General features: G+C 39.3%; 1 protein-coding gene across 1 annotated transcript; it reads left to right on the top strand.

The window, feature by feature from the left end:
* The first annotated feature begins 183 nt into the window (after window positions 1-183).
* On the top strand, window positions 184-9,342 carry cabz01093075.1 (C-C chemokine receptor type 8). The gene is made up of 3 exons (XM_037783469.1): window positions 184-323; window positions 2,381-2,464; window positions 5,852-9,342. The coding sequence occupies exons 1-3, from the start codon at window positions 283-285 to the stop codon at window positions 6,942-6,944; spliced, it is 1,218 nt and encodes a 405-aa protein (XP_037639397.1). The 5' UTR covers window positions 184-282; the 3' UTR covers window positions 6,945-9,342.
* Window positions 9,343-18,022: the final 8,680 nt, after the last annotated feature.

The following is an 18,022-nucleotide window of genomic DNA, read 5'->3' as shown; positions in this document are numbered from 1 at the left end:
TCTCTAGCTTTGTGTGTCCGCAAGTCTGGCTCGATTAGCATTGCATCTTTTAAAGCTTTGCATATGGACTTGTGGTTGTTAGTTTCCGCACACTGTGGTCTCTAACGTTCCGAAAGCATAAGCAGGATATGCTTATATATGTTTTAAAGGTCCACCCAGTCATACCACAAGAGAGGTGTGAGAAGTGTTGCTCATTTCTTGTGCACAGAGCATAATGTGCTTGGATACATAGCTTATCATTTCTTTGATCTGGCAATCCACCTACGCATTTTGTGATTCCCAATGGACACCACTATCAGCCATCTTGTTAACAGCACTGGCAGGTAATTTTATCTTTTTTTTTGTTTACATGCATATGCTTTATGAGACATATCTGTACAATTGTTATTGGATAATAAGCTCAGTAGATGCACGGTTCCCCTTTTTCAGTTCCGATCCAATACCTGAATTTGGATATCTACCAACACCGATATCATTTTGATATCGGAGCTGTTTTTGCATAAAATTTGCATTGAATTGCAATTTTGCATTGAATTTAAATGTATTCCAAAGCAAATTATTTGAACTGTAGGTTAAGTAGGCTTCACATACAAACCGGTGTAGAAGTGCAAATCCCTACGGCAACTCCTTTAATATTTTGAAAAACTTGAACAAATCAAGTGCATAGCAATTATCAACTACTAGTAGATTTCTATACACTAGCTCAAAAGTCATAAGAGAATTTCAAAGAGTGCAATGGCACATTGACAACTCCTTCATAAGGTTTTCAAAGTGCATATTTTAAATAAAAGTGCAAGAACTGTGTAGAGAATTGAAATATATACTATCTAAGAACCCTATCAAATAAGCTAAAAACAACGATGTGCTTCTTAAATCTGCTTATTTACAAAATAGTTTGTGATGTGACCATATATTTTTATAAACAGAAATTAATTTTGATCAAGTATCAAGTTTGTGTCAGATGTTGAACAGAGGAAGTGGTGAGAGGTTGCTATCATTCTCCGTTTTAGACTCTTCTTAGCGGTGCTCAAGCAAACCTAAATTCCATCTCAGCGCCCCTAAAAAATCAAATACTCTGAGACCCGCTGATATTACTGTCTTTAAGAGGCTGTAGCGTAAAGATATTGGGATCATATGAAACTCGAAAAAACCTAAAGAATCCATTGATACCAATCATGTCATACTTGCTTGTCGGCAAGGCGGCTAAATAATGCTCCAAAGTTAGGCAACATTTTGTCGAGGGAAACTAGCATGGCAATTTTCATAGGGGTCCCTTGACCTCTGACCTCAAGATATGTGAATGAAAATGGTTTCTATGGGTACCCCACAAATGTCCCATTTACAGACATTTACTTTATGATAATCCTAAGCAGTTTTGGCAAAAAACATGCAGTTTTATGCATGCAGTACAAATGTGTTATTTTCGTGTTTTCTAAAAATGGTGTGTTTGAATATTTCTGCAATTCTTGGAATTACATAAATGGAGTATGGCTGTAAAGCTGAAACTCTTGTGAATCCAATGAGCCCAAATGTATTCATGTGTGATGATGTTAGTCCCCATAGTAGCAATTTCATATAGTGAGACCAGATTTTTAAACTTGACCTCCCTGTATAAAATGACCTGTGGTGACCTCTAGGATAATCACAGCCTCATGAAACTTTACAGCCACAAACTAGAGACCTAGAGCATTCAGAGGATGAATGCCTTTCCTAGGTATATTGACAATGAGGGGGCTTCTGAGCAGTTTACACAACACAAGTGCTCGCCATCCAATCGCCCAAAAATGCAATTCTTGCAGAAATCTACAAATGTCAAAAGTTTTTGATACCAAATCACAGCATGGCTTTTTCTATGGTGTTCCTCAAGGTCTTGGTGTCTTAATGTGGTATTTTGGAGGGATTATTGATCAATTCGAGTGGTAAAAAAATGATTTAATTTAGCGTATACATACAGACTACATGAGGGTTTGAATGAATCTTTACTGAGAGCACCGCGAGTGGCTCTCAACAAATGTTAAACAAGCTAAAAGACCGTCACTGTGATAAAACAAATGGCAGGCCGGCGGTGTTTGCCTGGTTGAAAGTTGGAGGACCATAACTCTTACCATTAGTCTTACCAAAAAGACTATTCTGTTTGTTCTTGCAGCAAACAACAGAACAGGTAGCTTGCTTTGCTCCTGCTGCGTTAGCAGGTCCACATGGCGGACAGCGGTAGATTCAGTACCGACTCCTTGGGCGGGGTCACCTAGCTGGAACCTGAAATCATACAAATCCTTTCTGATGTGAAAAAGGTCAATAACGTAGACAAATCTGATCCGGTTGTAACCAGGTTTTCTGATAGATGGAGCAGAAATAAGTTGTGTTTTTTTATTATTTCCAGGCAGCTCACCATGGCCACAACTATTCTTTCCTCCGTTGCTTTCAGTGGAATAAGTGAGAGAACATCTGTAGAAGACTTACAGAGGTAAGGTTAAACCTACAGCCTAAATACATACCATGTTTTGTTCTTTATGTTGGTCAGAGCACTCTGTTATGAAAGGCTTGTTTGAGATGAACTGCGGCCCGCCTGGAGAGTAGACGAGATCAGGCGGCAGCAGCAGAGGACAAAAAGCTGAGGTCAAGTTGGACAGTTTCCAGCAGCTTTTTTTTTTTTTTTAGCCTTCATTTACAGTAAGTCACAGAAAAAGTTACACCCTGTTAGAGCCGATCTGTAGGCTACTTGTAGTTTGCAGACCATGTTTGGACAGTTTGTAATTATATATATGTAACCCAACACAGTATAGAGAATGGCCAATGCAATGCTACGGCAGAGACCCACAGGCAATAGACCTCAATTACTTGAGTGTTGACACCAATAAATTCACAGATTCAAGAGCGGGAGACGAAACAAATGCCAAATACTAAGGCAGGGTACTGTCTGCGGGGAGATTCTATCATAATCCCTCTTTAAACCCACCACGTACGCACACTATGAACTATTTCCCTACACTGCAACCAGCACTGCAAATAAATAATGTATGAAACTGTAAAAAGTGACTATCACCCTTTTGGGCCTACCACACGGCGAAGAGAGGGGAAATACCACGACTAGCCTAGCAGGTCTCCCACTGCCTGGAAGAACAAAAACAAAAATAGAAAGTAATGTGAATCAGTTGGTTCTGGTTTACAAAGAGTTAAAAAGTATTTCAAGTAATAACCACCACAATGCAACAGTCCGACTGGACACGGTCTCTCTTTTAGTCCATGTAACACATCAGTAGTCACAATCACGCTTCGGTGTTAAATACACCTAGGCAAAGCAGCAGTCTAGCTTCAATCTGCAAAAAAAGAAGGTGGTAAACATGGTAAAAATCAAATATTCCTGTAAGAATACCTCGGAGGGAGTAGCCCTCCTACATTACCAGCCTACTTTAAGTTACCTTACTCCTCAGGGTCCTACTTCACTGCAATCACTGGCTCTGCTGTGGCTCAACCGGGGGAGGGGCAAAAGGCTGAATCTTTCCTTAAAAAGGTTAGATTGACCATATTACTCCTAAGATATGATATGATATGGAATTAACAGACTTCAGATATTCTACAACATATTTTTCAGTATGGGGTAACAGAGCATCACTCTGGGTGGCTCAGGACACAGCTGCACTACAAATCTATTTACAAAGGAAGTGGTTACCCACACCTGACCTTATGAAGGAAGAAAGCTCCACTCAACCACACCTACAAGGGGCGGTGCTCCCTGCCTAGGTGCTGGCCCTCACATATACAGTATATATATATATATATAAACTGGAAAAACAAAGTTCGGAAACTTGTGTTTGGTGGATTATTTCTCTGTTGTTACAATGCTAATGGTCATTGTATTTTACATCGTTGGAAAGCCTGTTTATTTACCTTCACAATGATGTCCAACTTGTAAGGATCATGCATTTGTGGGATGAGCAGCACAGCTGATTATGTGGGTAGCGCCCAAGAAAAATTTGCCAAAATGCTCCGTCAACGGTAAACAGTGTATTCTCCTGTTGGTGTTGATTCTTGTTTTGAGTTGTTTGGTGGATTGGATGATTGAACTCTCTATCAGTAACAAGGAACAAACAAGACACATTGGCAATTTTACACTTTATTCATCTAATACACCGTCAGGAGCCTCAGTAGCGGTGGAAGATCCATACGCAGCCACAACAGCCTGGTACCTCCTTCTCATGCTGGTCACCAACCTGGTCACACGTTGCCTCGGGATGGCGTTCCATTCCTCAACCAGGATTCGGTGCAGGTCAGCAAGCATGGTCGTGTTGGTCACTCTAACACGTACAGCACGCCCAAGCTGGTCCCACAGGTGTTGAATTGGGTTGAGGTCTGGACTCTTGGCAGGCCGTTCCATTCTCTCTACTCCCACATTGTGGAGGTAGTCCGTGATAACCCTGGCTCTGTGGGGGCGAGCGTTGTTTCTTGGAGGATGAAGTTAGGTGCCAGATTGTGGAGATGTGGGATTGTCTGTGGCTGCAGAATCTCATTCCGATATCTCCCCGCACTGAGATGGCCTTCAATGATGACAAGCCTTGTTTTGCCATTGAGAGAGATGCCGCCCCACACCATGACACAGCCTCCACCAAAAGCTGTTACTCCATCGATGCAACAATCAGCATAGCGTTCTCCGCGTCGTCTCCATACTTTGACCCTGCCATCCGACTTTCGCAGACAGAACCTGGACTCATCACTGAACATGACATTCCCCCACATGTTCCGGTTCCATTGTCTGTGTTGTCCACACCAGCGCCAACGGGCCTGACAGTGAAGGGCAGTCATTGCAGGCTTCCTGGTAGCCTTATGAGAATACACTGTTTACCATTGGCAGAGCATTTTGGCAAATTTTTCTTGGGCACTACCCACATAATCAGCTGTGCTGCTCATCCCACAAATGCATGATCCTTACAAGTTGGACATCATTGTGAAGGCAAATAAACAGGCTTTCCAACGATGTAAAATACAATACCAAACAGCATTGTAACAACAGAGAAATAATCCACCAAACACAAGTTTCCGAACTTTGTTTTTCCAGTATATATAGAAATGTGTGTATTTGGCATTGTATTCTATCCTTTGTTCTTTTTATGTCTGCCTTGTAAAGCACTTTGTAATTGTTTGTTTTGATAAGTGCTATATAAATAACCTTTATTATTATTATTATTCAACCACACAAGATGGGTTCGTTAACAGATTAAACCTTCATGAGACTAATAAACAAACAATCTAGAGTTAAATATTACAATTATACAGAAAACTAGTATTTTCTACAACATTTCCCATCATGCCCTGGGTCTTGCAGTTGGGTGAGAGCGGCTGCGGCGCCTGGCTCTAAAAACTACGGCCGCCTCGTTCTCGTGAAGTTATCGTTGCCCACGTGCGCACGATGTCAGAGCAAGTCGGGATCAAGTCGGACACAAATCTAACCGGCGTGCATTGTGAGGTGATCGCCGGTGATCGATCCTGTGCAGGCCTTGTCCATCTCAAACGAGCCAAAAATCTGTGATGCGTCTTTGCCAGTCTGTGCCTTGCTAGCCTCTGCTGTTTCACTTTACTCCAAGCCTAGTATAGGATTTTTTTATTAGCACCTAGCTGAGCATTTCAGTTTCAATATAGTATTTAATGGCTAATATGTATTTTGCTGACATACATTCCTGAATTGGGCTGCAAGCAGATAACTACATTATTCTTGTTGCTTTTGTTTGAAACTGCAGTTTTTTTTACATCTACGTTAAGAAAGATTGTTGTAGATCCAATAAACTGACCTGAAATAATGGGACCTTCCTAATCATTAAATTTTCCTTGCTGGTTTTGTTCCTCTGTTTCTCACCAGCTCTACTACAGCATCCTTCACCGATAGCATCACTGTAAGTCTCCCAGAATACTACGGTTACTATGACTACCCTGAGGATGGCTATGGGCTGTGTTTGCATGAGCGTCACGGAGCAAAGTTTCTTCCAGCCCTCTATGCCATTTTCTTCATCCTTGGCCTTCTGGGTAACTCTCTGGTCATCTGGGTCATCGTTTGTGGCGCGCGACTCCGCAGCATGACCGACGTGTGCCTGCTAAACTTGGCTGTTGCTGACCTTCTCTTGGTGTGTACCCTTCCCTTCCTAGCCCACCAAGCCCGGGACCAGTGGGTGTTTGGGGATGCCATGTGCAAAGTGGTCCTGGGTATTTATCACATTGTTTTTTACTGTGGGATCTTCTTCATCAGTCTGATGAGCATCGACCGGTACTTGGCTATAGTACACGCCGTTTATGCTATGAGAGCACGGACGAGGTCCATTGGAATGATCGCAGCTGCTATTACATGGGTGGCTGGATTTTTGGTTTCTTTCCCTGACATGATCTTTCTCAAGCAGCAGACTGTTTCTAATATGTCTCAGTTCTGTTTCCCTGAATATCCAGAATCTTTCAATGACACACTTTCATCCAGCAGGCACTTCTGGAGGCTCTTCAACCTTTTCAAAATGAACATTTTGGGTCTATTTGTCCCAGTTTGCATCATGGGTTTCTGCTATTCGCAGATTGTGTGGAGGCTGCTGTACATCCGGTCATCCAAGAAACAGGCCATCCGTTTAGTTCTCATAGTGGTAGTTGTTTTCTTCTGCTGCTGGATCCCCTACAACATTGCTTCCTTCTTCAGTGCACTGGAGCTATTGCACATCTATACTTCATGCAACAGCAGCAAAGCCATCAGATTGGCTTTACAAGTCACCGAGGCCATTTCCTACTCTCACAGCTGCCTCAACCCCATCCTGTATGTGTTTGTCGGGGAGAAGTTCAGGAGGCACTTGCTGAGGTTGATGAACAGGTCTCCCTGCAAGCTGTGTCAAATGGTCAAGGTCTTCATACCTCAGGACAGAAACACATCAGTCTACTCACATACCAGCAGCCTGGACGAGAGGAGCACTGCTGTGTAAATGTGTGTTCCTGTTATTTCTATCTGAAATTATTGCTATAATATCGTATCGTATCAAGATCGTGAACCCAGTATCGTGTATCGTATCGTGAGCTGAGTGAATCGTCAGTAGTGCGGCAGCGGCACTGTCCCAGACATGAATGTCAACCAGGGCAGATTGACCTCAGTGTGGCGATGTTTGCAAACCTACTCGACCCGTCTTGCAAAACGGACCCCGTCTCCTTTACCACGCTTTCTGGATGTACCTTTTTTTGGTGTCATCACCATTCATATCTATACATCCAATGTGTTCATGATTTGAATTGCTTACAAGAGCACAAAGTTCTTCAGAGACCTAGCATTTTAATTTTGCATCAGATTGATAAATTTAACTTTAAAATGTAAGCTACAAAATTTTCTTTCTAAATGCATGATGTTTCCAAAGTCAATGAGTAATCGTGTTAAATAATTGTCAATCTAATCTCAATATTATGCCATAATCGAGCAAACTGACGGGGAAGTGACTTCTGTTATGTACTTGAGAGATACAAGCCTTATCTTATGGCCTCATGATGTTGTAATAGTTACATGCAAGCAAACACAGTGTACCCTTTGCTATTTTACCATTTATATTTATATGTTTTTATACTTTTATAAGTTCTATAAGCGACGTAAGAATGTATTATTGATTGTACTGTAAATATATTTTTGTGAGATTTTTTTCTGAATTGAGGATGAAACAGAATGTGCACCTGCAATAGGTCAGAAATTGTTTTAAATTTTTTTTTTTCGTTTTTAACCACGCTACTGGCTGAAGCTGAATAGAAACTGTGTCAACTATAACAGCTGTCAACAACTTCCGCATTAAAAGCGTCAGTAACCTCATTTAATCATCAGCTGCCAAAAGAAATAACAGACGTATTGTAACAAGTAGGAGCCAAACTCAGACACTGACCATTTCCTTGTATTCAAACAGCATTAAGAGAAGTGAAATAAATGTAAACTTTTATTTGCACGTTATGGCCACTCTCACATCAGTTTTATGTACCAAACTGTTGCACGGCAAGTGCAGCTGGAAACCAATATTGCATGTTTCATAGCATTAGTAACAGCAGATTTGCACACAACCTCAACCTAGAGGAAACCACAACCTGAAAGAGCCTGCACGAGTTGTCAGTTTAACCTCTGCAGTCTGTGCACAGATGAGCATTTCGCTGTCATATTTTCAAATCATTATACTCTATATGCTGTCATGCAGACTGACAAAGAATCCCATTCAATCAATACACAGTTAAAGTTGTTCATTAGACTCTGTCCCTGTGGAAGGCATTTTGAATTCACATCAGCCATGGGATTAGAATAGAAACTCTATGAACATGCAGAAAGTCAAAGTTCCTCCTTCCTTCTGAGCTTGTTCCTCAATACATTTTCTCAAAAGGTTTCTTTCATTACTGCATTCTACTGACAGTTGAGCTGTTCTGCATTGTAGTGAAGATAAAACATATTCTATGTTAGTATTCAACATTTCCCATGAGTCAAAGACACAGTATTTCTGTCAGAACCACATGGGAGCTCTTTTTGTTGAAGTACATTTAAATCAGCAGGATTCTTTAATGTACATTTTTACAGTGATTTTGTGTTGCACTCTCATAGAGTTTAGTAACTCGAGTAACTCCTACACCTCCTTCGCTGCCTGCTAAATGCTCATGTTTGTTGAACTCCATGTTTGTAATGCGGGCTTCCTGTTACCCCTGATGCCCAAACTGATATACCCTGATGGCATCACTATGTCATAATCAGGGGTGATATTCTCAGACCACGAAGCACCTTCAAAGGGGTAGTCTAGTGGTTATGATGCATACAACTGCAACATCCTTGCTTTGATTCGAGCTGGGGACAGTTGTTGCACGTCATCCCTCTCTCTCTTCCTGCCTTTCATTACTGTAGCTCTACCATCACTATCAAAAAAAGGCAAAATAACAACAAAAATATGCTTAGAAAAAACGAAGCTCCTTCAAAGCCAAGACATGCAACTGTTTTCATACACAAACGAGTACTAACCTTCATTGTAAAAAGACTTAGACATGTAAAATCCGTGCAGAGCCCCTTAACAGTACATGTTCTCATAAATGACAAGTATTCAGGTTGAAAATCAACAGTGGCCCCTAAATGCTAGTGCAGTCAGTAAAGCTACCCATGTTTTCAACATTTTCATTTGCTGAATTACATCATATGACATTTTCAGTAATGATATCAATGGTATCTTTACTAATTTATTATTTTTTATAATATTATTTTTTTAATTTTCTACTCTGTTCTTTTTATTATACATATTATATTTAATATGCTGATATATGCAAAGCAGCATTTTTTGTAATGTTATGTTCAATATCTATGTATCATATTATTATCAATAAAATTCTATTAAGAAAATACCACAAATGTTTGATAAATTCTTTGTTTTTTTCTGTACACTGACATGTTCTCTTATAGTACTTTTGCATGCATCTCCATTTGAGGATTACATTTTGGAACTTTGTTACTCATAATATTAAATTTTTCGTTGGCATTGATTCCGCTGCAGCCTTGTGACACCCAGTTCTGTGGACTCTAGCCTCATTCATGAAGATGTGCTTGTCATGGTCAGAAATCAAACAATAATTTGAGGCAGATTGTGAATCCATTTGGAGTGACTGTGGGCTCCAATGGTGGTTGGTGAGATTAGAGATGCATTGTACATCACACCAGGGAGCCCTTATCTAAACCAACAATATTCCTTAGATGCCACTTTGCAGCCTGTGCATACAATTGATAATTAGTTATACAACCAATTTCCTCAGTGTAGCCTCGCTAGAGTTAACTAGAAAAGAGACAAAACTCAGACAACTAAACAAAAATGACCAATAAATAAAAAGTCTATGGACACCACGGCGGGTAAACCAAGCATTAAGCCACATAAATGAAATAACCTTCTTATAGAGTCAACAGGGAAACATCACCAAGGCAGACAACACGGACATGTAACAAACTCCACAGCGGATGCGGTCACACAAAGGAGAGACTGCACATATTTTACAAAACTTCAACCTCAACTTAGAGAAAACCACAACCTGAAAGAGAGAGGAAGTCTGTAACCGAATTGTCAGTTTAACATTTGCAGTCTGTGCACAGATGAGCATTTCGCTGTCATATTTTCAAATCATTATACTCTATATGCTGCCATGCAGACTGACAAAGAATCCCATTCAATCAATGCACAGTTAAAGTTGTTCATTAGACTCTGTCCCCGTGGAAGGCATTTTAAATTCATATCAGCCATGGGATTAGAATAGAAACTCAAATGAACATGCAGAAAGTCGAAGTTCCTCCCTCCTTCTGAGCTTTCCGGCTTCAGCCAAAAGCCAACACCAGGATCAGCAGTGATTCAAGGAGAGACCTTCGTCTGGTCAGCTAACATTACTGCCAAGGAGGTGAAATATAGAGTGATATTGTGGTTTTAGCTGACGTGTGTCGCCTCACTGTGTTGAGCGATGCTCGTTCATGTCTATTTAGAGCAAGCAAGCGCGAACCTGACTCTGACTTTCATTGACTTAACGGCCACAAGTGTTGCCGTTAACAAGCATTTCTGATTCTTACAAACAGTCCCTTTAAGTGCCTATTTGGCGGCCATTTTGAAAAATGGCTGCCACAGCCCTCAGGCCCCAAATTAGTAGGGCCCCGATATCTATATCTTTTCATAACATATAAACCTACATCTATGCCAAATGTGTTGCTTTTATCACAAAATGCACAGTTGTTGTGCTTAACTACCCCTCTATGTGTACTGTTTACAAACTGCAAGCCCCAGCCCGGTGCAACGGTACCCCCCTCATCCCATGACACCCAGCCAGTGATTGAACATGGGCCTAACCTTTGATTGAACGTGTTACTGATGCTTCTTTAAGCCCTTTCTCGCGAATGCCATGCAAAAATGTTCCAATTCCGCATTGACAACTATGCACAGCGGTGTACATATATGGACAGGAAACAGTACTGCACACAACAACGGGTCTGGTGAGAAATATCTATGGAAGTTTTTATTGGACTTTATTACATCTTTATTAGATCTGCCGCGGTACCAATTGGACTTTGGCAAATGTGCAAATATCATTCCACATGTAGAAATGGATGAATAAATGCGTCTATATCACTTTACATGTAAACCTATAACATTTTTATGTGGAATTAAAATACGTATTTACAGAGTATGTTATGTGTATTTGCAAATCGCTCTGTATTTTTGTGGATGTGACTTTACACGACACAAATACAAAAATACGTTTGTGGGTAGTGAAATATTTGCAGATCATGGTACATATTTGTGAATTGTCTTCTGTGGATTACAACTATTATCTACAGATCTGCTGCGGTACCAATCGGACAAAATTCTGTAAACAATCAGGAGGGAAGTTACAAATGCCATGTGGCCCATAAACCAACAGGAAGCGATCTGCAAATGCACAAATATCATTACACGTGTAGAAATAGATGCACAAATGTGTAAATATCACTTTACATGTAAACCTTAAAGGGACTATTTGTAACTTTCAGAAATGCTTCTTAACAGCGACACCTATGGCCGTGAAATCAACGAAAGTCAGCGTCGTGCTCGCGCTTGCTCGCTCTAAATATACCTGAACGAGCGTCGCACAAAACAGTGAGGCGACACACGTCAACTAAAACCACAATATCACTCTATATTTCAGCTGCTTGGCAGTAATGTTAGCTGACCAGACAAAGGTCTCTCCATGAACATGATTTAGATCTGATCCTAGTGTTGGCTTTTCCTGCCTAAGTGCAGGCTGATGCAGCGGGGCTCTGCAGCGTGTCTCCCTGCTCTCTCCGCCTGCAGCCGGAGAGAGCAGAGGAGACACCGGCACCCGGTCGGTAACGAGAAGACAATGTAACTCTCTGAAGAGCTCTGTCACTTCACAAGACACGGGAAAGCTCTGTTGGTCTGGATGAGCTGCAGCATTTATTTCTGCACAAACGTCCCCTGTGCATTCACTAGATATTCTCAGAGCTAAACTAACTCTTCTGCAGTGTGTAGTGAGAGCGCGTTCACGTCTAGAGGTGGAGGACGCGCGCGCTGTCTGAGTGAAGGAGAGCAGGCAGCGGAGACGAGGCTCCGGCCACACGCGAGCGCGCATATGCGGACGCGCATGTCTGCCGACCCGCTACATTTATACGCTTAAAAAGTTACAAACAGTCCCTTTAAGTCAATGAAAGTCAGCGTCGGGCTCGCGCTTGCTCGCTCTAAATAGACATGAACGAGCATCGCTCAAAACAGTGAGGCCACACACGTCAGCTAAAACCACAATATCACTCTATATTTCACCTGCTTGGCAGTAATGTTAGCTGATCCAGACGAAGGTCTCTCCATGAATCAATGGTGATCCTAGCGTTGACTTTTCGAAAAGAAAACGTCAACACTAGCGATAACGTTTCTTTTCGAATAATTTTCTTTTCTTTTCGAAGATAACGTTTCTTTTCTCCCGACTGCGCCCGCAGGGAGACAACGGCACCCGGTCGTAGACAATAACGTTTCTCGCTGCGGAGCCCCGTCACTTCACAAGACATGGGAAACCTCTGTTGGTCTGGAGCATTTATTTCTGCACAGACATCCACTGTACATTCACCTAGACATTCTCAGAGCTAAACTAACTCTCCTGCAGTGTGGAGCGAGAACGCACGCCTTGTTTTAGTGCAGGCAGGCAGAGGAGCAGTCTGAACAGCATAGCCACATGCGAGCGCGCATATGCGAACGCACATATACGAGCGCAGCGTTCATGGGATCCCGACCCGGTACATTTATACGCTTAAAAAGTTACAAACAGTCCCTTTAAAATATGTATTTACAGAGTAAGTTATGCATATTTGCAAATCGCCCCGTATTTTTGTGGATGTGACTTTACACAACATAAATACAAAAATACATGTTTGTGGATAGTGAAATATTTGCAGATCATGGTACACATTTGTGGAATGTCTTCAGTGGATTACAACTAATAAAGTCCAATAAAAACTTCCATAATTATCTGCCGTGTTCGATTTTCGTCTATAAGGCTCAATGAGTTTCCTCCTGAATAGTGCCCTTGTCCACTCCACAGCAAAAGCCTGTCCAGACAGAGAATGCAGCACACAGAGGCACATGGCTAATTATTATGCAGAATGACGACGGTATTTTTCATTTAAGTCGGAAGAAACGATTTCATTGGTCAAACACAACATTTCCGTAGGCGGAAACCCGCTGAAATCGAGGTCCGTCCCTGTCAAACCAGTTCCCATGTTGTTTTGCGGTGTGTGTATATCCTAGGCATTACGGTAAGAGCGTGTAGGAACTGACTTCAAAATAAAAGCACCGTTATGATGAACGTGATGGGCCATTCAGATTCATTCAAGAGGTCAGTCAAGTCTGTCGATAATAAATAAATAAATGAATGAATAATTAAACATATATAAAATGAATACATATGAAATACTAAATGAAATTAATGATAATTTAAAAGAAAAACAACCGCCTCCAAAATGTTGTTCATAGAAAAATATTATTCCAATTGTGTAAATACTTAGTCAAACTTAATATTAAAGAATACATTTTTTCCAAAGACTGATATGACTTCTAAATAACAATAGATAGATAGAATTGATTAAAGGAAACTGTTCACTATCACAGATTAATTTCACTTCAGAATAATAGTAGACCACCTTAGAGTATCACTCAGAATAATAGTAATAGTAATAGCTTTTATTTTGAAGTCCTACATGCTCTTACCGTCCTACACGCTCTTACCGTAATGCCTAGGATATACACGTACCGCAGTAATGTTCCGCAGGGCTGTGCAAGCATTCATGAGAATTGTCTCTGATAATAATAATTTTATAAATTTCAATCCATGCTTGGTGTGAAATGACTGGGAGTTGAAATGTCAATAGAGAGCAGCTAACACTGGCTAAAACATCTGTACTATTTTGTTGTTAAAGAATATAGCTACTGTAGATAAATGGATTTTTTTTTCCAAATGCTAAATTTAAATACTGCAATTGTGCAGTCCTGACATTTTATTTTATTTTATTTATTTAGTTGACAGGGACAATACATAGGCATTGTCACACTTGATTAAAGTGCAAACGATGCAATGTATATAGGACTTCTAGCCATAGCTAATTTGCAGACATTGTCCCTGGTTAGGCTTTTAAGAAAAATAAAAAAAATAAATAAAAAAAACCCATCTTACATAAAATCACATAATACAACATCGTACATTACAATCAATTTTTGTTTATTTGTTTATTTGTTTTGCACAATTTAAGACTATACAATATAACAACAAAATAAATAAATGAATGATATAAAGTGCAGGAAGAGGCAAAAAACCCACTGGGCTTATCTGAAGCCTCCACCTAGAGACAAGATTAATATAAATAAATGATATGACTACATAATAGTAATAACAAAACAATTAGAACAAGATATAATAACAACAATAACAATACAGTAAATATATCAAAAAAAGATAAGTGTGTGTGTGTGTGTTGCGTGGAAGTGTATGGTTAGTGTTTGTGAGGAAGATATTGATTTAAATATCTATAATGATTTCTCGGCAATCATAACCAAACAACATTGTGAGTGGGAAAAAATAAAAAACATAAAAACAGATACATGAACAACATGGGGAAAAGCAATTACAAGACAGCAATTAAATGACCCTTTAAGCGACTTTTGAAACATTTGACAGACGAACAGTTTATTGATAGATGTGAAGAGCTACTCCATAATTTGGTTCCCCTAAATCTTATCGAAAATTAACCTCTACTAGTGAGGAATTTAGGAGGACGAAGATCTAGAGATTGATGGGTTGAGTAAGAATGGACCTATGGACATATGTACTGTATGTTCCCAATCAATAATCAGTGATCACAGGTTTGGTTTAGTTTCAGCCAGTGTTTCACCTTTTCATTGAATGTTTCCAGGTCAGGTTGTATTTTTATTTCTGTTGGTAGGGCGTTCCAGAAATGTGTTCCTTTTACTGAAAAAGATGACTGACTGAAGGTAGTTTTGCACCGTGCCACTACATAGCCACATATATGTATAATCACCAAAGATAAAACACACTTAAGCTGAAAGATTAGGCCTATACTCCCACTGCATTCCTTATTAGAAAGGGAAAGGGTAAGAGGACAGATCTCCAAGTCAGGCAAGGCAGGTTTAAAAAAACAACACACTCAACAAACTACTTTTTAACAAGATTTTAAAACTGAGAGCTCTCAAAATATTTTCCCAGAGTCGTACAGTAGTCTATAATATATCTCGCTGATAATGGAACTCTGAAAGGAATAACATTAGTTGAGATACCTCTAGTTGCAATTTATGTTAAAGGTCCCGTATTGTAAAAAGTGAGATTTTCAGGTCTTTTATATTATAAAGCAGGTTTAAGTGCTTTATAAATACTGTTAAACTATCAAAACACTCAATATACAGAGAAATACACACAGCCCGTATTCAGAAATTGTGCTTTTGAAACAAGCCCTTAGGATTTCTGTCCATTTGTGATTTCACGAATATACAATATTTACACCATTACACAGTTTTAAACATAAACATTCTAAATATGTCCCCAGTTTATTTCCTGTTGCAGTGTATGTAAATAACATCAGCTGACAGGAAGTAAACATGGACCCAAACTGTTGCCTAGCAACGCAATTCCTTTGCAATTCCTTTGCAATTCCATTGAAATGCACTAAAACGGAGCATTTCAGACAGAGGGTAAATACAGGTATATTCAGGCAGACAGTATGAGGAAAATAAAGTTGTTTTTTTAAGATTAAAGCATGTAAACATGTTCTAGTAGAAACACAAAATACAAGTACGAACCTGAAAATGAGCACGATATGGGACCTTTAAGAACGCTTTGGCTAAGTCATCCAAAACTGCATGCTTTGCAATAGTATAAAAGAGTAGAAAGTAAGATACTTAACTTAATTTGAATAACTCTTCTTTCCACTCTAAGAAAAGTGTCAACACTTCTGAAAATCTCCAATATGAAAGGAGTGTAGGGACTTACCCTGAACTGTTCAAGTGGCAAATAGACTATTTCAGCTTATATCCAAGCAAACAGACAAGCTGGGAGATTTGATGCAAGCCAAGATGAGGTGCCAGCTAAAGTACTTCACTTATGATGAATTTATTTATTTTATTTTATTTATTTATTTGCACATATATAAAACTTCACAAAATCCAGTCAATTAAAAAAACAAACAAGAAATGTGTCAGGAGAGGTCAAGAAGCCTTACAGGCTTATACAAAGGGCCTCCCCCAACGCCAGGAGAAAAAAACACAATAACAAAAAAGGAAGAAAGATCTAAACTAACATAATTTTAAAAATACAACAAAAGTTAAACAACAACAAGAAGTACACAAAAAGTGCAGAAAAACCTAACCAAACAGTGGAAGACAATCCAATAAAAACAATGAAATACATACAAAAAAACAGTACAAAAGAAAATAAATGATATCTAAACATATCAAAAGATAATTAGACATCATTAATTAAATGTGATGATAATTTCCTTTTAAAATGTTCTAAGGATAACGAGCTCTTTATAACATGTGTTTTGCTGTTCCATATTTGTACACCACGATATCTGAGGGAGTACTGGCCATGTTTTGTTTTGTCAAAATGCAGGTGAAGATGACTAACCTGTCTAGTATTATGTGAATGAATTTGAGAATTAGATTTAAAGAAGTTGCTAAATGATGATGGTAAAGAAGAAGGCAAGAACATATATTTATATATAAACACATATATCTGATGAATATTTATGTAATAAACTGAAAGAATGTTCAGTTTCCTGAACAGTGAGCAAGAAGCCTCCTTACAGTTTGACAAATTTGCCAATCTTACAAATAGTTTTTGCAACAAATAAAGTTTATGAAGATTGGAGGGCTATGTATTTGCCCAAACAATATTACCATAAATCAGATAAGGATAAATCATGGAATAATATAAGGTTAATAAACAAGAAACATTTACGAAACTTCTTAGTTTGCTGATGATTCATAGTGACTTCACAGTTTTATTACAAATAAAATGTATATGTTTTTTCCAATTGAATTTTTCATCAACTAAAATGCCTAAAAAACGAGTGTGAGAGACTTGAGCAATTTCTTTTCCATCTACTGATACTCTCGAAGGGTGAAGGGTGCTGTAAGGAGCTGAATTATTTTTGTGAACTCATTGTTAATCTAACAATGGAAACTGTGTGGATGGTTTATTTTGTTTTCCATAATGTGAGATATTCTCTCCTCACTACTATTGTACTATATGTAGGCTACTATTAACCTCACTGGTGCTACTTTAATCAACCATGCAACTTGATGTTTGACAAATTGTTTCCTGTGTGTGATCATTAAACCATTAAATCAGCTCTTTAGTGCCATCTAGTGGTCTTGCAGAACCTGGTTACACATTGGACGCACTGTACACTGTTTTTGATAATAACCTTCCAGTCCATGACTGTTCACACAATCTGATTGTGTATGTGACAATCACCCCCATTTTCCCTTCAGAGATTGACTTTCTAAGTATTTCTCAGAGAGTACTGAGAAAATCCCTCTCACTAATGGTCATAGGCGTACATGACTTGGTAACTTGTTGAGTCAACTCAGGGTTTCACTTGTTAAAACCATGAAAAGAGCTTTCGACGTATGAGTGAATGATGTATTCAGTGGGGGACGGAGACAAAAGGATACCCAGAAGCGGCCCCTTTTCTCACAAAAGGGGAAATATTGAAAATCATATAGCCAATAATAGAAATGTCATGCAGCATTTGTTAGTGGGCCAAACCAAACTTGTAAACCATCACATAAAATGCACTGTGCCAGGATGCATCACACTATTACACTTAATGTAGCTTCTATTGGTGTATTGAGTTTTTATGTTAATGTGTTTTAATGTGTCCTGTCTGGATGTGATGTTGTGTTTTAATGTGCCTTTTTTAATAGCAGTTTTTGCACATGCAAACCAAAGACAAATATTTGCCTTTTGTATGCAAAAAGTA

The sequence above is a fragment of the Sebastes umbrosus genome, chromosome 11 (genome assembly GCF_015220745.1).
Source record: "Sebastes umbrosus isolate fSebUmb1 chromosome 11, fSebUmb1.pri, whole genome shotgun sequence".
Lineage (NCBI taxonomy): Eukaryota > Metazoa > Chordata > Actinopteri > Perciformes > Sebastidae > Sebastes > Sebastes umbrosus.
This window is presented reverse-complemented; position numbering and strand designations above follow the sequence as displayed.